Below are 22,423 nucleotides of genomic sequence, written 5' to 3' on the forward strand. Positions count from 1 at the left end.
TGTGGATTTACCTCATAACAGATCCCAAAACTCATCCCTTCCACTCAGAGAAAGCGCCAGGATGGCCTGATGTCTGCCATTGTTTCTCAAGCCCTGGTCACACATAAAATAGTTTAATTATATAGTATATGTTCTTAAAAATAACTTGAATTTAACATAAAAATCCTTAATGACAGTTAAGTTCTAATGACCTCCATCTTATTCATGTGTATATCACCATGTGTAGTCCTTTTAACATGGTTGAATTTAGTGTACACATGTTCTCTTATGTCCGATTCTTAAAGTAATCAGTTTTTTTGATGTATTTATGATCAGATATTGAGACTCACCACTAAAATAATTATTATCTTTAAGAAGGCTTGGGGAGGAAGAGTAGAGGGCACAAGAACAGGTAGAAGCAGACGTAGTCACAGATATATTAACCTGTCTTAGTTTAGTCATTAACATCTTTAATTTTATATCTGATGTATTGATTCTATCGTGTGACCGCCTATAACCACGACCCCTTATGGCCTTAGGACCCTGGCTGTCAGCTGGAGGATCGCTCTACCATGCTAGCGTCTTATCTTTTGCTAGCTTATCATGTAAAAATGGGAAATAACGCAGAGTCTGTTAACCAGACCCAGACTTCCTTCTTGTTATCACTGCCTCTCAAGACCGTGGTTTAGATCTCTGTGCAGAGTTCTTACCCAAATGTGTTCTAGTGATGTGCTTCCATATCAGTCTCCCCTGCCAGAGCAGATTCAGTCTTATATAATAAGATTGGATCTTACTCCATTTTTATGCTCACCACCTGGCCTAATGCTGAATCCCACAGAGGTGTTTAATAAATGTTTGTGAAGTGAACAAATGCACTTGATACATCCTCTGGGGGTCCCTCAAGGGCTGCAGTTCTAGTCCGGACATTATCAGTGACTTTGGGCTCACCAGCTACATGCATTTGAATAGTAAACACTTGGCAAATGTGTCCCCTTTGCCAGCCATTAGGCTGGACATTGGGGTACAGAAGTAAAAGCCAGAGTCCCTGCCTTCAGTTTAGTGGGGGAGACAAATACAAAAGTCATTACAGTATGGGGTAAAACAGGGGCCTGGTGGCCAGACAACCCTCCTCAATAATAATTTCAGTTAATATTCTGGTATCATCTTGACATAATTCTAAAGGTGAGAAATTCCCTATGATATCTTTTAAGAAGAGTTCAATAGTTCCCTATAGGAAATCAAATTAGTAGAAGCTCCTGTGGCCCGTGGTTAGGAGTTTTAATTATTTTGGAAAGCGATTGGAAGACAGTAGAGAATCCTTGGGTGGATATAAACATGATCAAGGGTACCCGTGAAAGCCTTTTTCTCTGATTAGGAAGAACTTTGAAAGTCGAGGCAGAAAACCCAAGTCCCAGTTTTGGCAGCCCGCTCAGTGGTAAAGGCATGATTTAAGACTTTGTTCATGGGGATAGAAAGAACAGAACAAATCCCCAAAGCCCTGGATACAAAAAGAAAGACAAGTTCAGGGATCCCTGGGTGGCGCAGTGGTTTGGCGCCTGCCTTTGGCCCAGGGCGTGATCCTGGAGCCCCGGGATCGAATCCCATGTCGGGCTCCCGGTGCATGGAGCCTGCTTCTCCCTCTGCCTTTGTCTCTGCCTCTCTCTCTCTCTCTCTCTCTCTGTGACTATCATAAATAAATAAAAATTAAAAATTAAAAAAAAAAAGACAAGTTCAAAAAAAGAAAAGAAAAGAAAAGAAAAGCCAAAGTCAGCTCAGTTACTGGCTGTAGTTGAGTACATGGCACTATGCTGGTCCCAAAGGAATGAGAAGTGAGAAAGACAAAGTCCCTGCCCTGATGAGGCTGACAGTCTAGGAAGGAGGAATGGGGCTAATGCTTCATGAAAAGGAGAGTTGTGCTTTTAAAATGGTTGGCTGTTTTGCATAAAGTGAGAAGAAAGGTTAACAGAGGTTAAAAGACCTACCCAAAGTCACACAGCTGCCAACAGCCCCGGCCAGAGCCTGCACTCTAACCATTGTCATTACCGCGACACCAGGAGTGTCCCCCATTTGCACTTTGGACACTCATGGCCATCAGGGGGTGGGGCTGGACTGAGCCATATGTGCCAAGGGGGAGGTAGAGTCAGAGTTTGGGAAGTGGTGCATGTGGCTGTTAGTGGACAGGCTAGTGAGCCAAAAAACTGCCTGGCTCAAAATCCCAGCTTAGCTCTGAGATTGCTAGTTGTGTAACCCAGAGCAAGTTGTTTAACCTCAATGCTTCAGTTTCCCTATTTGTAAAATGGGAATAAAAATGGTACTTACCTCGGGGTGCCTGGGTGGCTCAGTTGGTTGAGTTCTCCACTCTTGGCCTCAGCTCAGGTCTTGATCTCAGGGTTGTGAGTTCAGGTCCTGCACTGGGCTCTGTGCTGGGCATAGAGTCTACTTAAAAAAAACAATAGTACTTACTTCATGAGTTTGTTGTGTAGATTAATTAATCCACATAAACTCTCAGAATAGTGCCTGGCACCATCCTAAGAAAACATTATGATCTAAGAGCTATGTGAGTTCACTTGGAGTTAAACCCTTGTAGGTAGAGGAGTGGCTATAGTAGAAAAACAACACATGTAAGATAAAGCTTTGGAGTTCATTCCTGAAAGAGAGGCTGCAGTAATTCTAGTGCTTGGAATGACTGCCCACATCACTTTTAGCCACATGTAGTTCCCATTTTCGTCTGTTCCAGTTACTATTATCATATAACAAAGCACCCCAAACTTAGTGCTATGAAATGACCCAATTTTTTTTAAAGATTTTATTTATTTATTTGAAACACAGAGAGAGACAGAGAGTGAGGGAGAGCAGAGTGGGGGCAAGGAGAAGGAGAAACACATTCCTCCTTGAGCAGGGCTCATTCCCGAGACCCCCAACCAACTGAGCCACCCCAGTGCCCCTAAATGACCCACATTTTAATGAATATTTGGAAAGGACCCAGCAGGGCAGCTTATCTCTGTTCTGGGGTACCTGGACCATCAGTTGGGAGGACTCCATGTTTGGGGATGATTCAGGTGTTTAAGGCTGGGATCCCTGAAGGCTCAAAGGCTAGTTTGGTTTGGTGCTTGATGCTTGGCGAGGGGCTGAGGGCTGGGAACGTAGAGTGGGCTCTGGGCCACAGTGGAGTTGGCCACGTAGAGTGGGCTGTGGGCCAAGACACGTGACCCCTGTGTGGCCGGTTGGGCCTCAGTACAGTGTAGCGTCTGGGTTTCAAGAATGAGCCTCCCAAGAGAACCAGGCAGCAACTGTGTATGCCCCCAGCTTTTTAAGTTACATGATGACTTCTCCCGGCTAGCCCCCAGTCCACCCAGATTCAGGGTTGAATATAGACTCCACCTCTTGATGGGCAGAGTGTCAGTGTCAAATTGTAAGAAGGGCATGTGGGTTAGGAGCTATCATTGCAGCCATTTTTGGGAAAATGCAATCTGCTGCAGCATCCAGCGAAGCACTCCCAATTGGTTGGCACCTTCCTGCTCCAGCAGAGGCCACTCCTGGCCAACCTGCTTAGGCAATTTTTAAAATTAGTCCTCAACTCTCCCCAAATATGCTCGGTAACTATCCTGAAGTTGCTGAGTGTGTCATATGGAAAGGGTAGAAGATAAACTAGGTGGGTTCTCAAAGCACCCTTTGAAATGACCGATGTGGTTTTTCTGGGTGCTGGACGGGGTTGCATGTGTCCCTATTTATGTAGGAAAGCTTCCACCTCACTTTTTTTTTTTTTATATATAGGCTGTTAAATCCTAGAGGGTGATGCTAAACTATTTAATTTATTTTCGCTAGTCTTATTACATTACCATATGCTTCTTGGTTTCTTTTTTTAAAAAAAACTTTCCAAATGGTGGCCATAACCATACTGTCTTTAAACTGTCACTTACAGCATTGGGCTTAAGGTTTCGCATGGTCTATGTTAGGTGTGTACTAAGTATTTTAAAATTAATTTGACTTACAACTATAACTTCTTTTGATTGAATGTTGCAGATTTTCTTTTCTTTTTCTTCCTCTTATTCTGCTATTTTTTTTTCTTTTTTTGTACCAGCCAAGAGCTGTCTGAATAGATTTTATGGGCATCTAGAATTACATCTTTCTTCTGTGAGACATTATCATTCTGTCCTCAAGTGAAGAGTATCCTTTGTGTGTAAGTTCATGAGACATCCACTTAATATTCTTATATTCTTTTGAAGACAAAGCCGGATGACATCAGTTCCACACTGCTTTTAAAACATAGCCCTGACTTTGATTCCATCCTCTCACTGTTCACTTCTAACTGTCAAATTTGGCTAAGGGAAAAAGAAGGCCCTTAAGAAAAGGCCAGGCTATTAATGTGCTCTTCAAAATGCTAAGAAAAGGCTAAGCTGTTTATAGCGTTTTCAAAATGCTCGTCTCCCAGAGATTTGCCAGCAATAGTGTCAAGGTGAAATACGCTCTCGCTCATCATGGAACCAAGAGCCTTTGTGCTCTCTGTGCTCAAAGTATGGGTCCTACTTTTGTGAGATGTGCAATTTGCTGGTATAATGATACTTGGATGTAATTTAAACCAAAATATAATCATGAACCTGATATTGTGTATTTACTGTCTAAGTGGCAAGAAGAGTGTGTACGGCTGGATTAGGCAAGCCTGGCTTCATTCAGGATAAAACTGCATTTCTGAACCAAAGGGACGACTTCCTGAAGTTTAGTCGCTTTGGGTCACTTTAAAGGAGGTGAAAGGCAGGGGTATCATTAGCAAATTTGTTTACTGCTTTCCATTTTGCCAAAAACAGAGGTAAACATCTAGTTTCATTTACTTCATTCATTTTGCTAAACGATTTTGTCTTGATTAAAAAAACTGTACCCTTACAGTGGGATCATATTTTCATTTTAGGAGGATATTGGCTTTTGCCTCATATAGCTGAATCAATTGGCAAGCTTTGGAAGGTCTCTGCACAAATATTCTTATATTAAAATAAATCCACAAAGAAGGCACAGGTTTAAATTTACCCATTTTTATTGTTAATACTTTGGACACTAGCCATTCGAGATTTTTGCTCTGATTCTGCCTCTGTCTCAGGCAGCTAATGCCATTATGTTCTTTACTCAACCATCTGTGAGAGCACAGTATGGTAGGAAGAGCGCTGGGCACGGGTTCTTGTCCAGTTTTGCCCTTAAAGACCTCAGGTCTATTAGATTCTGTTGAAATTCTCGGAAGCAACATAACTTACTGGATAAAAACATGATTTAATTCTCTATTCCACCATCTATTGATTGTGTGACCGTGAGCAAGTCACTTTGCTTCTCTATACTTCAGTTCCTTGTCTTTATGTTCTCTTCATGGAGAACTACATTAGAAAAAGCATGCAACACTTTCCACATGGTGCCAATATAACGCCAGTGGTAAGCATTCGGTACATTGTGGTCATCTTTATTTTTTTCCAGCTTTATTTTTTTTAAGATTTTATTTATTTATTCATGAGAGACACAGAGAGAGAGAGAGAGAGGCAGAAACACAGGCAGAGGGAGAAGCAGGCTTCATGCCGGGAGCCCAAGGTGGGACTCAATCCTAGGACTCTAGGATCACACCTTGGGCCAAAGGCAGGCGCTAAGCCACTGAACCACCCAGGGATCCCCTCCAGCTTTAAATAATATGAAATGAGTCTTTGTTCATTTGACTATTAGAAACTTCCTTCATTAGTGGCTTTCAGCCTAAATATTTGCTCCATTTTCAAAAGAGTAAAGAGGCAGCTAATAGATGTATTATTAATATTCTTTCTTTAGCCATCCTCTTTTTAATTAAACATTTTTTTGAGACCAGTATAGATTCTCTTGCAATTATATGAAATAACCTAGAGAGATCCTGTGTACCTTTTATTCAGCTCTCCCTAGTGGTAACATCTTGCAAAAAAATATTACGACATCACAACCAGGATGCTGACTTTAGTTGTCAGGGTACAGAACAATTTTGTCACTACAGGGACCCCTTTCATTGTCCTTTTTAGACCCTTCACCACCCACTCCACTGATATCCTTAATTTCTGACAATTACTAATCTATTCTCCATTTCTATAATTTGGTATGTTATATAATTTTGTCATTTTATTACATTCTATAAAAGGAACCATTCTGTATGTAACCCTTTGGGGGTTATCATTCTTTTTTTCACTCAGTGTAATTCCCTATTAGAGCTATTAGACCACACTTCTGATGAACCAAAAAATTCTCATGAATGTCGGCACATTTTATTTGGCTGCAGGATTATCCTTAGCCAACAGTGCCTAGTGGAGTCAGCTGGCACCTCACAGACATTCTGGGAAGCCCAGTGGTGAGTGTCCACTCCGCTTCCTTCCATCCTTCCTCTTCCCCCGTCTGTCCTTGCCCCCCCCATTCTGCACATCCTTTCATTAATATTGACAGAGGTTCACTGCTCACGTTAGAAATTCTAAAAAGCAACCTGTAAAATGATTTCTGTGTAATTCCTTCGTGAATTGCAAGCTCCGTTAGACTGTCTATTGGAAATTGCCAGTCAGTGTTGGCCATGTGGTAAGAATGCTTTGCCACAGCTCAGGGTCCACCCAGACGAATGAAGAAGCCCGTGTTTCAGTTTTTCCTCCCACTCCACACACGGAAGGTCTGGCTTCCAGTTGGCCACTGCCGGTGGAAGCTCCTGACAAAGCCTGTCATGCTTTGCTTCTGAGCCACAAAGTCCCACAAACAAAATGCAGACTTCAGTCCTTGTTCTTTATTCAGGCCTTTGTTCTAAGACTCTCCTGTTTTTGGGTGCCAGACTATAAGCCCAGTGATCTCCTTCATAAAACACTATCAAGAAATGCCACACTGTCTTGATGACCACAGCTTTGTACTACAACCTGAAATCTGGCATTGTGATGCCCCCAGCTATGGTTTTCTTTTTAAAATTCCTCTGGCTATTTGGGATCTTTTCTGATTCCACACAAATCTTAAAATAATTTGTTCTAACTCTCTGAAGAAAGTCCATGGTATTTTGATAGGGATTGCATTAAACGTGTATATTGCCCTGGGTAACATTGACATTTTCACAATATTAATTCTGCCAATCCATGAGCATGGAATATTTTTCCATCTCTTTGTGTCTTCCTCAATTTCTTTCAGAAGTGTTCTATAGTTTTTAGGGTATAGATCCTTTACCTCTTTGGTTGGGTTTATTCCTAGGTATCTTATGCTTTTGGGTGCAATTGTAAATGGGATTGACTCCTTAATTTCTCTTACTTCCGTCTCATTGTCAGTGTATAGAAATGCCACTGACTTCTGGGCATTGATTTTGTATCCTGCCACGCTGCCAAATTGCTGTATGAGTTCTAGCAATCTTGGGGTGGAGGCTTTTGGGTTTTCTATGTAGAGTATCATGTCATCTGCGAAGAGGGAGAGTTTGACTTCTTCTTTGCCAATTTAAATGCCTTTAATGTCTTTTTGTTGTCTGATTGCTGAGGCTAGGACTTCCAGTACTATGTTGAATAGCGTGGTGAGAGTGGACATCCCTGTCTTGTTCCTGATCTTAGGAGAAAGGCTCCCAGTGCTTCCCCATTGAGAATGATATTTGCTGTGGGCTTTTCATAGATGGCTTTTAAGATGTTGAGGAATGTTCCCTCTATCCCTACACTCTGAAGAGTTTTGATCAGGAATGGATGCTGTATTTTGTCAAATGCTTTCTCTGTATCTATGGAGAGGATCATATGGTTCTCGGTTTTTCTCTTGCTGATATGATGAATCACATTGATTGTTTTACGAGTGTTGAACCAGCCTTGTGTCCTGGGGATAAATCCTACTTGGTCATGGTGAATAATTTTCTTAATGTATTGTTGGATCCTATTGGCTAGTATCTTGTTAAGAATTTTTGCATCCATGTTCATCAGGGATATTGGTCTGTAATTCTCCTTTTTGGTGGGTCTTTGTCTGGTTTTGGAATTAAGGTGATGCTGGCCTCATAGAACGAATTTGGAAGTACTCCATCTCTTTCTATCTTTCCAAACAGCTTTAGTAGAATAGGTATGGTTTCTTCTTTAAACATTTGATAGAATTCCCCTGGGAAGCCATCTGGCCCTGGACTTTTGTGTCTTGGGAGGTTTTTGATGACTGCTTCAATTCCCTCCCTGGTTATTGGCCTGTTCTTAGACCTGCCCTACGACCCAGCAATTGCACTGCTGGGGATTTACCCCAAAGATGCAGATGCAATGAAACGCCGGGACACCTGCACCCCAATGTTTACAGCAGCAATGTCCACAATAGCCAAACTGAAAGGAGCCTCAGTGTCCATCGAAAGATGAATGGATAAAAAGATGTGGTTTATGTATACAATGGAATATTCCTCAGCCATTAGAAATGACAAATACCCACCATTTTCTCAACGTGGATGGAACTGGAGGGTATTATGCTGAGTGAAATAAGTCAATTGGAGAAGGACAAACATTATATGTTCTCATTCATTTGGGGAATATAAATAATAGTGAAAGGGAATAGAAGGGAAGGGAGAAGAAATGGGTAGGAAATATCAGAAAGGGAGACAGAACATGAAGACTCCTAACTCTGGGAAACAAACTAGGGGTGGTGGAAAGGGAGGAGGGTGAGGGGTGGGAGTAAATGGGTGATGAGCACTGAGGGGGGCACTTGATGGGATGAGCACTGGGTGTTCACTGGGTGTTATTCCTAATGTTGGCAAATTGAACACCAATAAAAAATAAATGTAGTATTTAAAAAAAAAAGAAATGCCAAGTATTACTTAGACTCTGGGGTTTTTATGACTATGTCCCAGGTCAAAAGCACACAGGCAGCCTGGACACAGCCAGTCAGGAGGGAGCCCAGCATCCTGTACCCACTTAAAGCATCTCTTCCTACAAGTTTGCTGCTGAGATCCAAAGGCTCTACCTTTCAGTGAAGTTAAGCCCTCACTTTGATGGCATCACACCCCATGATAGGAGAGGACAAGTGTGCCAGCACCTGTGTGCCTTAGACAGGATGGGCTGGGTTATGCTGCAACCACAGACCCCAAATATCAGGGCAATAAAGGTTCATTTCTTTCCTGTGCAAAGTCCAGTACAGGTGGAACAACTCTCCTTCTCCTTGTAGCTGTGCTGTGGCCTCCAGCCTCACCAGTGCAGAAGAGGAGAGCTGAAGGACTGCACTGGATGTTTCCAAGTAGGGCGACCACACATCTGAGTTTGCCTGCAGCACTCATAATGTATACCCGTTGATTCGGAGAGATGCTTAATATACTTCCCTTATAGTCTCAAAAAGTGTCTCCACTTAGGCCATAAATTAGGGCGACCATTTCCAAGAGCAAGCATGGAATGACCGTCATAATTTCTGTTCATATCATATTGGCTTCAACCTGATATGCAAGAACATAGAGAATTGTAGAGGAACAAGTATGTACTTTAGGGGACACTAATACTTTCTGGTACAATAGGCATTTTACAGCAATGCCATGAATATTTATTTATTTACTTTTAAATTTTAATCCCAGTATAGATAACATGTTTACAATACAGTGATTGAACAATTCTATACATTATTCACTGCTAATCATGATAAATTTACTTTTAATCCCCATCACCTATTTCATCCATCCTCCCCTTCAGGACCCCCAGGTGACCACCAGTTCTCTGTTGTTGAGTCTGTTACTTGGTTTGTCTCTTTCTCTTTTTTCCCTTTTGTTCATAGTGTTTTGTTTCTTAAATTCCACATATGAGTGAAATTATACAGTATTTGTCTTTCTCTGACTTCACTTGGCATTGTACTCTCCAGCTCCATCCATGTTGTTGCAAATAATGCTACGAATTTTTAAATAGAAACAATTCAGTAACTCCAGCTACCAGCACTTTGTTGAGGAGATAGGATATAAATATGATGTTCTTGTGAACTCAACCGTATCATTTAACCACCCATGTGGTAGGCTGAATCATGGCTCCCGCAGAGATATATCCACATCCTAATCCCCAGAACCGTTTACCTTGTATGACAAAAAGGGCTTTGCAGATATGATTAAGTTAAGGTTGTTGAGATGGGGAGATTATTCTGGCCTATCCAGGTGGGCCCTAAATATAGTCAATCTTATAAAAGGGAAGCTGAGGGAGATTTGACAATAGGAGAAGGCACATGATGATGGAAGCAGAGCAGGCTACAAATCAAGGAAAACAGGTGGCCTCTAGAAGCTACCAAAGTAAAAAAACAAAAAACAAAAAACAAAAACAACAACCAGATTCCCCCCTTACCACGCCTAGAAAGAACCAGCCCTGCTGACACCTTGATATTAGCACAGTGACACTGGATTCAGATTTCTTATGTCCAGGACTGTAAGAGAGGAGATCTATAGTAAGGTACTAAGTTTGTCATAAATTTGTTAGCAGCAATCAGACATTAATATACACATATATTCTAAAGGTCAGCATGTGACTTTAGATTTCTGTTTCTAGTTAAGGTGGATACTGTTATTATCTGTTTATGGCATGTGAGAAATTTAAGTGACTTGCCCAGGTTCTTTCCTCAGCTAAGGAGTGTCAGAGTACCTACACCTCAGAACACGTTCCTAACCACTGCTGTGCTGCCCTTCCCCCCCCCCCCAACTGCCTGACTGTCCTCCGAGCTCCCTCCCACCATGTGTGGCAACCACAGAAAGCCCCTGCTCCCTGCAGCCTCTCCCCCTACTCCCACCTGACTGCAGTCTCCTACCCCTCACCCCCCGGCTCTGTGGGACTTGGAACCCTTTTCCAGCTTTGACTTTGGAAATTTTATGGAAGGTTCTAGGGCTTCCATATGGAATTTCTCAAGTAGAGTCAAGCTTAGGTGAAATTATTGAACTTCTTTGTATTTAAGTTTATGGAAAGGTATTATTTGAGGGAAAAAAGACTGTTTCTGAATCTTCCTCCTATTCTTTGTTTCCCAGTTCTTCTCCTTGTACTACAAAATGGGGACTGTTCCTTGGGGTAATCAAATAAAGTGATTAATAGGAGTTGTACTGAAAATATATTAAGCTTGTTTTGCCATGACCCAGAAAAGCAGCATTTGGAAATCTGGCATAAGAATACCTACTTAGTTATTACTTTAAATCTCCCTTTGGCTTATATTGGTTATATACTAGTATGCATTTTGTCATATTGCTAGTTGTTTAATGGTTTTACAGTTGACCATTGAATTAAATATTTGTGCCTGTCACAGCCCCTTCACTGAGCCACCCAGATCTCCCCTTCAGGACTGAAGAGCTCATTTTCCCAGCCCTGGGAAATGTGCTGACTGATGCTTTCAGTTCTCAATCCTCTCCAGGAATTGCCCACAGGGAAAAGAGATGGCCTCTTCCTCAGGGGAGGTCTGCATCCAAATACTGGTTGATATGGGGTGCAAAGACCTGACCCCTCCCTACCACAAATCAGTGCATCTCTGAAGGGTCAGCCCAGCTTCAGAACTCCATGGTGTTGGCTGAGCCCTTCCTCAGGACTGCCCTGCAGCCCATCTTCTCTCTGCTAATCCTGCTGTCTTCTCCTTTTCTCATGAATGTTGATCCCAAGAGTATTTCCTAATAAGCTTCCTGGAAGCAAAGTCTCATCTCAGAGTCTGTCTCCCAGGAACCGGAACCTCAGCAGTGAGGTAAAAAATAAAGATAAAATCCCTAACTGGTGATGAATACATGGATGCTTAATTAATCCTTGTTTATGGGAATTAGAAGAGTGCCAAAGGAAAACGGAAGCATACTCTGGCTTGAAGTTTACTTTCCAACAGAGAAGTAAGGAGAAAACATCATATGCATGTCATCCAATCATGATTAAAACTACATTCTAGGGATCCCTGGGTGGCGCAGCAGTTTAGCGCCTGCCTTTGGCCCAGGGCATGATCCTGGAGACCCGGGATCGAGTCCCACGTCAGGCTCCCGGTGCATGGAGCCTGCTTCTCCCTCTGCCTGTGTCTCTGCCTCTCTCTCTCTCTCTGTGTGACTATCATAAATAAATAAAAATTAAAAAAAAAGATAAAAAAAAAATAAAATAAAATAAAACTACATTCTACAATGTGACCTCATAGCTCAATCACATTTTCTCTTGACCTCCATTTCATTTGTAAACGGTCAATTTACAGATGAAATAAACTCTGTAAAACAAAGACTCCAGCCCATTTGCAATCATCCATAAATGCAGGCTTCCTCTCTTAGAAAACATATTTTTTTCAGAGTAGGAAAACAAGGACTTGGTAAAGCTTTCAAACTATCTTCTGCAAATAAAGGCAATGATGTAAAATGATGTAATCATATATAAATACTGTATCAGAATTTATACTTTGCATCTGCACAGAGAGTGAGAAATAGGCGTTCAGTTTTATAACACATTGAACACAGGCATTTCCGTGAAATCCTCTATCCAAGGAACTTTAACTCTTCCCCCAGAGCCCTGATTAGAAGCACCGAACCACTGGCCATGAACTTGCATCTTGCCTTTATGCCTCATGTACTTCCTTGTTGGTTGCATAACTCATCCTTCTGTTCTGATTAGAGCTTTTGATATTTTAAAAGGGATTTGCCCTGTTTGAGACCCTTTATTAGTTCTCTGTATGGTGAAAAATACTTTCCTGGAGAGAGAGGGAGAGAGCAGCTGCTCTTCCTGCACCATAGGGTGTCACATTTCAAAGATTCTTTTTTGGTGTGCCTTAGACTCTTAAGCAGTTAGAACAAGCCTGATATGGACAGCCTAAACTTTTATTTTTTTTTCTCAAGGATCTCTTTTGGCATTACAAGATTGTTTTCTTAAATAACTCCCTATAAAAAGTGCATATTCCCATAATGGAGATATCACTGCCGGCCCTATCATTTCTCATCGAGGAGTGCCTCCACTTGGCCTGGGGAGGAGAACGAAGGGCAATGTGCACAGACTAGCTGCCACAGAGGAGGGGAGTGTAGGAGAAGGCCCCAAAGGTCCAAAGACACTCACCAGCTGAACATGGCCCTAATTTACATAATACCAGATATGACTGTTAGGTGGTTTTTCCTGACACCAACCAGTTCTGCAATTTGCTGACACCAACTGGGTGTCTAACCATTCAATTCAATTCTAACACTACTACCTAGAGTTAGCACAGACTACACGAATTAAAGCTGTAATCCACTTCAGGTGCCAGTTACAAATGAAGTACCCAGGCAATCCATCCACACTTTTGCTCAGCAGACTACAGATTTGAGAGTTCCCATGATATCCTTTCAGATCTGATAATTCACTAGACTAAATCACAGAACTCAGGAAAGTGCTTTGTTTGCAATTATTTTATTATAAAGGATACAACCAAGGAACAGTCAAATAGAAGAGATGTATGCAGAAAGCAAGATACGGGGGCTGGAGAGAGGGGCAGAGCTTCCATGCCCTCTCTGGGAGCTCCACCCTCCCAGCACTTCATTGTGTTCACCAACCAAGAAGTTCTGTGGTTATGGGGTTTCCATGAAGGTTCTATTACATGGGTCCAATTTATTAAATGGTTGGCCACTGTGGTCAAACTCAATCTCCAGTCTCCTTTCTTTCCCCAGAGATCAGGGCCTAGGGCTGAAAACTCTATCTCTCCAATCACATGGCTGGCTTTCCCGGTGACCAGCTCCATCTTGAAGCTATTAGGCCCCTTCCCTGCCGTAGTCATCTTGTTAGCATACAAATGAAAAAAAACAAAAAAACAAAGGAAAACTCTTTTAGGAGCTCTATGCCAGGAAGCTGGGACAAAGATCAATTACTTATTTTTTATCATACCACAACTGGAAACTATGAACATATCCTAAAATTGACTTTTAAACATACACCCAGTGGATGTAGTCTCCTTCAATCGATCTTCCCTTTTGGAGGCATTCTTCATGTATTTCAATAAGAGGCAAAGAGGCTATTGTTCAAAACATTTTTGGCATCTGCTTAGATACAAGAGGAGAGACAAGGCCGAACAGTTTCTGGCCTGACTGAAACATTTGGTTTCCTGCACATGTGGGACAACATGTCTGAACAAGAAGTGTCCTTTATTAAAAGGTGAACTCTGCTCAGGAGCTCAAGGAAATGCCATGCACAGCCAAGGCTCAGTGCCGGGACAGTGACAGTGACAATAGTAGTGGTGGTAATGATGATTTAAGAAGAAATCAATCCTATTTTTAGATAGTATAAGATTTGAACCAATTCTCTGTATAAATTCTTTCTCTCCCATATCCCATCTTTAGTTTCTCAGTTTCCTGTTCCTTGCAAGATGTCTTTATAATCCTGTTATTTCTTTAAAATTTAATTTAAAAAGATTTCTACTCTTACCAAAATGACCCTTTGATGTCGTATTATGTTTTAAAAAGAGCCTTTTTTTCTGTCATATTTAAAGTTTTCTTTTTTTATTTTTTTAAAAGATTTTATTTATTTATTCATGAGAAACAGAGAGAGAGAGAGAGGCAGAGACACAGGCAGAGGGAGAAGCAGGCTCCATGCAGAGAGCCCGATGTGGGACCCAATCCTGGGACTCCAGGATCATGCCATGGGCCGAAGGCAGGAACCAAACCACTGAGCCGCCCAGGGATCCCGTATTTAAAGTTTTATTAACACAAAACTAGAATGAGAAAGATAATCTTGTTCTCAGCAGGGATCCCTGGGTGGCGCAGCGGTTTGGCGCCTGCCTTTGGCCCAGGGCGTGATCCTGGAGACCTGGGATCGAGTCCCACATCGGGCTCCCGGTGCATGGAGCCTGCTTCTCCCTCTGCCTGTGTCTCTGCCTCTCTCTCTCTCTCTCTGTGTGACTATCATAAATAAATAAAAATCTAAAAAAAAAATCTTGTTCTCAGCAAAATGTGAAATTTCCTGTGGCCTGGCAGGGTTGTATACAAGCCCTTCTCACCTTCTTAAGTATTGGGTGCTATTTTTGTTATATTGGGGAGATAATATGTGTTACTGTTGGTGAAGGGATTCTCTTAATCATATAAAGTAAAGTGAAACCAAAGATCTCTAGTTCCCTCTCATCTGGAACTTTTATCGGATGGGTCACCAGTCATTCATGATATTGATTCTTAAGTAAGCTGGTATCATATTATCCTTCCTACTTTGGAATGAATGTTTTTCCCCAGTCTGAAAAAAAAATCCAATAAATTATTAACTTCGAAAACTCGGGGGATATATTGAGATAGAACTCTAACATGGTACAGAAACTTATATGTGAGAATGCTGGATGAAAAAAGCATTTGTTTTCTTATCTTGAAGCTTTTAAACCTTTTTTTCCCCTGATGGCTCTGACTCTCTGTGTTTGAAAGTTCTTGAAAGGAGACAAAGTTAAATCCACCCATATCACTATGCCCACAGGTTTTCATAACCCACTTACCAATTACTAGGAGTGGATTTGGTGTTCTCCCTTCTTGGTCATTAACACTTAGAATCACTGAAAAGGCAACTGGCAATGTGCTGAGAGAGAAGCAAGGGGAGTTCTCAACGTAGGTGCTCAACAAAAACTCACTGGATTGAGAAAAACCAGAGATACTTTGAAGACTATAGGACTTCTCTTTCAGTCAAGGAAAGTTATTGCAACAAAAGAACAGAAGTAACAAAAATCTTTCATTAGGACAGAATCTAGTTTTCATGCAGAAGCTCCTATAGAATATAGCATTGGCAAGTAGCCTTAACTGTCCAGTGACTTTCAGAGCTCCCCCAGACAAGCTCAAGTCCTGGCAATGAACCCCTTCAGCGTGCCCCAACTTGATTACCTCTTTTCCCTTCCTCCTATTATTTCCAACTTCTATCCTTTCCAGACAGGCAGAACTATCACCATTTCTTTACTATTGCCCTTTAAAGCATAGCCTGTTTGAACTAATTTACAGTCTGCTTACCTGCCAGGTGGTTTTCTTCCTTTCTCTCCACAAAGCCTTTCTTGATCCATGGAAAGGAACCGGGACTCCTTGGTACCTTATCCAAGACAATTCAGATTCAAGGCTGCTTACAAAAGACATAAAAGGCTCCCCCACAATTATATGATCACCAATCCTGTCTCTATTGAATGGCAAAAGGAAAAAAAAAGAAATTCAGTAATTTCACATAAGCTTGACTTTACTTGAGAAATTCCCTGTGGAAGCCTTAGAAACTTCCATAAAATTTCCAAATACCAAAACTGGAAAAGGGTCAATAGCACCACGGAGCCCACAGGAGGAGCAGGAGATTGCAGTCAGGTAGGAGTAGAAGGAGAGGCTGCAGGGAACAGGGGTATTTCACGAATGCCACACACGGTGGGAGGGAGCTCAAAGGACAGTTGGGCAGCGGGGCGGAGAGGCGGTACAGCAGAGTGGTTAGGAACGTGTTCTGAGGAGCCAGGAGTATAGATCCTGGCTATGATATGTACTAGCCTAGGGAGTTTGGGTGAGTCACTGAAAGTCTCTGAACCTCTGGGGCACCTGGGTAGCCCAATGGGTTAAGCATCCAACTCTATATTGGGTCAGGTCGTGATCTCAGGGTTGTGAGATTAAGCCCCCTGTCAGGTTCTGCTCAAAGGAGAGTCTGCTTGAGATTCTCTCCTTCTCCCTCTGCCTCTTCCCACCCTCAAATAAATAAGTAAATCTTTAAAAAAAGTCTCTGAGCCTCATGGGTGTGTTCACATTATAAAACATTATATGAGCTTACTTTAAATGTTCAGGTATCAAGATTGAGTAAATACAAGTCAAGAAACATGTCTCAGGAAATGTTTTACCTTTTAACTGTATCATTTTATTTGAGATCTTATAAATTCTAAGTTTTAAAATCTTGAACTCTCTGGGGAAAAGATATAACTCTGACTTCCTAAAGCACATTCAGATTCTCTTAATGTTTATAGCATTGGTGTACTCTGACTATGAGATAAATTTCTCATTTTCACCTAACTCAACATTTTTAAAAACTGAACTCCATGTTTTTGATGATAGTGGCTTTTTAATTTTACTGTTTAATAAAATAAAATTTCATAAATTACCCAGAACATGTTTAGGTGGTTTCCTCCTATTCCTAATTTAAGTAGAAGTTTTAGGAGTAACAGGACTCCATAGCACTTCTAGGAATCAATATTACTTTCAGATTTTTAGCTACTGCAATCAGGGAAGGGAACAAAATCATATGTAACATAAATACTAACAAATAATGAAGTTATATTTATTTGTAAATGATATAACTGGAAAACGAAAATGTAAGGGTTTAAAAATGATTAAGAGAATCTTTTTTTTCTTCTTAGATTTCTATTTTATTTATTTATTTTTTTTATTGGAGTTCTATTTGCCAACATATAGCATATCACCCAGTGCTCATCCCATCAAGTGCCCCCCCTCAGTGCCCATCACCCCATCACCCCAACCCCCCGCCCACCTCCCCTTCCACTACCCCTTGTTCGTTTCCAAGATTTAGGAGTCTCTCATGTTCTGTCAGCCTCACTGGTATTTTCACTCATTTTCTCTCCTTTCCCCTTTATTCCCTTTCACTATTTTTATATTCCCCAAATGAATGAGACCATATAATGTTTGTTCTTTTCCAATTGACTTATTTCACTCAGCATAATACCCTCCAGTTCCATCCATGTTGAAGCAAATGGTGGGTATTCCTCATTTCTAATGGCTGAGTAGTATTCCATTGTATACATAGACCACACCTTCCTTATCCTTTCATCTTTTGATGGACATTGAGGCTTCTTCCACAGTTTGGCTATTGTGGACATTACTGCTATAAACATTGGGGTGCAGGTGTCCCGGCGTTTCACTGCACCTGTATCTTTGGGGTAAATCCCCAGCAGTGCAACTGCTGGGTTGTAGGGCAATTCTATTTTTAACTCTTTGAGGAACCTCCACACAATTTTCCAGAGTGGCTGTACCAGTTCACATTCCCACCAACAGTGCAAGAGGGTTCCCCTTTCTCTGCATCCTCTCCAACATTTGTTGTTGTCTTGTTAATTTTCACCATTCTCACTGGTGTGAGGTGGTATCTCATTGTGGTTTTGATTTGTATTTCCCTGATGGCCAGTGATGCGGAGCATTTTTTCATGTGTTTGTTGGCCATGTCTATGTCTTCTTTGATTAAGAGAATCTGATAAAGTGGCTGATATAAAAATCAATAACTTTGTTTCTACTAAGAATAACCATTTTTAAAAAGATTTTATTTTTAAGTAATCTCTACATCCAACGTGGGTTCAAACTCACAACCTTGAGATCAAGATTCACATTCTCCACCATCTGAGCCAGCCAGGCACCTCAAGAATAATCATTTTAAACAAAAATTTTAAAACTTTAAAACATTCACAATAATAACAAAATGCCTAGGAATAAATTAAACAAAGATAGTACAGGATATAAGTAAAGAAAATAATGAATTTTAGTAGTAGGCACTTTTACAATGCCATTCATTAAATAAACCTTTCCCTTTTCCCTGAATTAAAAAGTTAATCATATGTTTATGACTTCCTTCACCATTTCTAATTAACACAGCTTGAAGATTCTCAGCCAGTGAAGTAAAGGGAGAACATAGAAAGGTGGAAGTATGAGAAAGGAAGGAGTAAAATTCTTATTATTTATAGACATAGAAAATCCAAAATAGTCTTCAAATAAACTCTTAGAATGAATAAGTGAATTTAGCAAATTTGCTATATGCTTTCGAATGTAAATGTAAACTTTATTTCTATATATCGGGAAAAATTTATGAATGAAATATTTGAAAAGCTATCATTTACAGTAGCATCAGGGAATTAACACAGAAATGCAAAGGACCTGCAATAGCCAAAACCATCTAAAAAAAGAACAAACAAACAAAAAAGAACAAAAGAACAAAAATAGAATTACATTTCTAGTTGTCAAGTCTTACGAAAGAGCTGTAATAACAGTGGGGGATTGGAGAGGGTATAGATATAGACCGATGGAACAAAATAGTGTCCAGAAAGAGATCCAGGCATATTGGGTCCCATGGTTTATGTCAAAGGTGACTTTGCAGTGCAGGGAGGAAAGAACAATCTTTTCAACAAAAAGATCTGGGTTTATTGGTTATCTATACCTCTGTATTTATGATTGAAGTGTTAACTGCCATAATCGTATCGGAAAAGTAATCTGACAAGAAATGTTAAAATGTGAAATGTGAACACCCTTTGACTAAACTAAACCATCGTGGGGAATCAGTGGTCCAGAAATAGGAACATCGATGTCCAAGGATGTATATGAATAAACAAATGTACAAAAACTAGAGACGACCTCTCTGGCGAGTGGTTGATTTATAGGATACGACCATCCCATGTATTGTTTTGTAGCCATAAAAAAGAGTGTGTTCGACAAGGATAGTAACATGTAGCCTTTGTTGTGTGTTCATTGTATGCTAGGCACCGATCTGAGTATATATTTAAATTCATTCCATCTTGTAACAACAATATATTGTGATAGCAATTGTAATAACAATATTCTAATTTTATGGATGACGGAATTAAAATTCAAACAGATCAAGTATTTTACTCAAGCTCACATAGCTGGTATGTGGTGAAGTCTGAATTTGAACAAAACAGTCTTACCCCAAAATGCACACTCTTAAACTCCATGTAGTTTATTCTGTCTCCCTGAATTGATTAAGGAGGGATTTCTCTTACATATTGGTAGTTGAAAAAGCAAATAATGGAAATCCAGTTATCCTATTTCAAGAAACGAAGGAAAGCAAAAAGGGAAAAGAAAAACCCACATGAATAATACATTTGTGAAAGGACTTTAAAAGTTTTGGGAAGATACTCCTCAAACTGGTAATACCTAGTACCTCAGGATCAAGTGAGGAAGGAAGACACTATTAATTGTTTCGCCTCTTTATTATTTTAAGTTTTAGAAGGCACTGGAATGCTTTGGTCGTGTTTTAATCCAACGAAATGAAGAAAAGGAAATAAAAATCAGCCTCCACTTTTAGTTTCACTGTGTTTCCTTAGGAAGAAAAAGTTCGTTTAACAATTTGACAAGAAATTAATAAAACTTGTCTTCTAATCTCTTGCCAGAATTTAGGCCCACAAGGATCTAATCCGCTGTGGTCATTCTACAAGACATTTGCTCATTCATCTTCGAAAGTATCTAGATCTGCATAGAATAGGTCCCCAGGAAATGTTAATGTTCCTTCCTGTTTATTATTCTCACCTTCCCACCTCTCTCTCAATGAAATAACCAGTGCTCTTATTTTCCGTCTTTTATATCTGTTCAGGTGTCTTCGGCTGCACCAGGTAACCTCGCGCCTCTTTCAGAGAGAGTAGGCGCCAAACATAATTTGCTTCACTGTGGCAGGACTTAAGCTCCAGTAAGACAGGGACATTTGTCAACTGGGCAGCCTGTTAATGGAGGAAAGCGTTTTGTTAGGAAGAGGGCCAAAGTCCTACCTTTAGAATCATCTACAGTGATTATAGAGATGCAAATAGTCTCTATTTCTAAAATATCTGCTATTTTATAGGCTAATCTATGAATCTTAATAGGATCTAAAATGATAGTGTGTGACATTTCAGCAGCGCAGAGAAATGAAACTTTGCATTTTACCTTAGGCAAGAGTTAAATATCTTTCACATAAAATCGTTATATGGAATTGGTATTTGTAGGTTTGAGAACTTCACTTCAGCCAACAGTTTGAAATGATGCATTTCATGAACACTTTCTGCTTTTTCTCAGGTTCCATTTGATATCTCGCTGCCATCTATATTCAATCTTGAGAGACTTTTCGATCTTGCTAATGGTTGTATCGTGTCAGGAGGAAGCCTTTTCAACTGGATGGTGTCAATTATTCCCTAAACATTCTTTATGTGTTAATTAACCTTATAAAGGATTTAATTGATACTGTTTTTCTTGGTTTGAATACATTTTTGGAACTGTCTTATAAAACAAGCAAAATATAATTGTTTCTTACAGAAGCTAAATTTCCTCAAAAATTGTAGCTTTGAGTGATGTCTTACATTGTATCTGAATTAAATGATAATGCTTTGTAATACCATCTTACAGAATTGTTCGTAGAAAATATGTGTGTGCAGGTGCAACTATTTCCATGTTTGTATAGTTCACATGTGAGGTTGTCTTTAGATGTGTCCATAGATCAAGAATGGATTAAAACAGTGGTTCTCAACTGGGGATAATTTTGCCTCCAGGGGACAAGTGGCAATGTCTGAAGGCACTTTTGATTGCTATGCCTGGGAGGAGGGTGCTAGTGGCCTCCAGTGGGTAGAAGCCAGGGATGCCACTCCCTATCCTACAATGCCCAGAAGAGCCCCCAACAACCAGGGATTATCTGGCCCAAAGTGTCAGTAGTGCCACGGGTGAAGAACTCTGGATTAAACGTCAACATGTGATCAGTTCAACGTTGGGAGTTTGTCTATGTGGCTTGGAAAGAAATCTGTAGCAATTTAAGACCTTTTATATTTTATGCTGCTGAGAGGCAACATGGCATAAAATTTTAGAGCATAGACAATGGAATTATGCAGACCTGAGTTTGAACAGTAACTTCACTACTGCAGAGTTCTGCAACTGTAAGAAAGAAACAGATTCTTTAAGCCTTCATTTCCTCACCTGTAGAATGAGGCTATTAATAGGATTGCTGTGTGAATTAGGGTGAGATGATGTAACAAGGTGCTTAGCACAATACCTGAGGTAGTAATAGCCCTTTGCTAGGAGTTATCATTTCCCTGCCAAGTTGGAAGAGGATCACGCATTTCTGACCCATTTAATTTAGCATCAAAGAATGCTGTACCTAAATGCTTCATGTATGCGGGCCCATGAATAGTTAAGGGAAAATGAAAAAAAAATCTTAAAAAAAAAAGACTTCAGGCTTGATTTAGCATATCATGGGGTACTTTTACCGGTGATTAAGGAGAGGAGTGGCAAACTCCTGACACTAGTGGACATTCAATAAATGTTAAGTGAAAATGAATGAATGTATGAAAAAAATAATGGAATGACTTTCAGAGAAGATAAGTATGCAGTATACAATGGAAAAGGAAGAAATAGAGACAAAGCCAGTAGGAAACTATGCTGCAGAGAAAGAAAAAAGAACAAAATATTTTCCATTGAGTTCAGAAAAGGAAATTGCCTGATGGCTATACCTTCATAGGAAATAAAATTTAGGTCTTGCAGAAAAGCCGTTAGGATAGTGGCGGCTCTTATGTGGTGAGGGCTTCCTAATCCTTCAGCCAGACACTAGAGTTTATAAATTTCTCTCGTGGGAGAGAGGATGCTTTCAGGGGTTTTGTGTTTCTCACAGGGAAAGTTTAACTTATGGCAAGTTTAGCCACCGGGGCAAAAAAGGCACGAGAAATTACCTACACATTTAATACTGGAGTGAAAGTGTAGCATCACTAGTAGCCACGGCCATTCACTTCAACCTAACGTTAATTTCCAAGGAGTGCATATTCATGTCTTCCACTAATAAATTTTTACTAAATGGGTGCTTTTCATTTTTCTTTATTTTAAACATTAGTGGATATAAAGGCA

The 22,423-nt window shown here is 40.4% G+C and overlaps 1 protein-coding gene across 6 annotated transcripts in view; it reads left to right on the top strand.

Moving 5' to 3' along the window:
* The window catches only part of CFAP54 (cilia and flagella associated protein 54), a 291,046-nt gene extending 269,752 nt beyond the window's left edge, over window positions 1-21,294 (top strand). For 4 of the 6 annotated variants that reach the window (XM_025438907.3, XM_025438908.3, XM_025438906.3 and 1 more), the window contains one exon: window positions 20,615-21,294. In XM_025438907.3, the coding sequence (XP_025294692.3) occupies window positions 20,615-20,625 (11 nt within the window). In that variant the 3' untranslated portion in view covers window positions 20,626-21,294. The remainder of the gene's footprint in view (window positions 1-20,614) is intronic. The other 2 variants (XR_003133013.3, XR_003133014.3) reach the window with 2 other exon arrangements.
* The last annotated feature ends 1,129 nt before the right edge of the window (window positions 21,295-22,423 follow it).

The sequence above is a fragment of the Canis lupus genome, chromosome 15 (assembly GCF_003254725.2).
Source record: "Canis lupus dingo isolate Sandy chromosome 15, ASM325472v2, whole genome shotgun sequence".
NCBI lineage: Eukaryota > Metazoa > Chordata > Mammalia > Carnivora > Canidae > Canis > Canis lupus.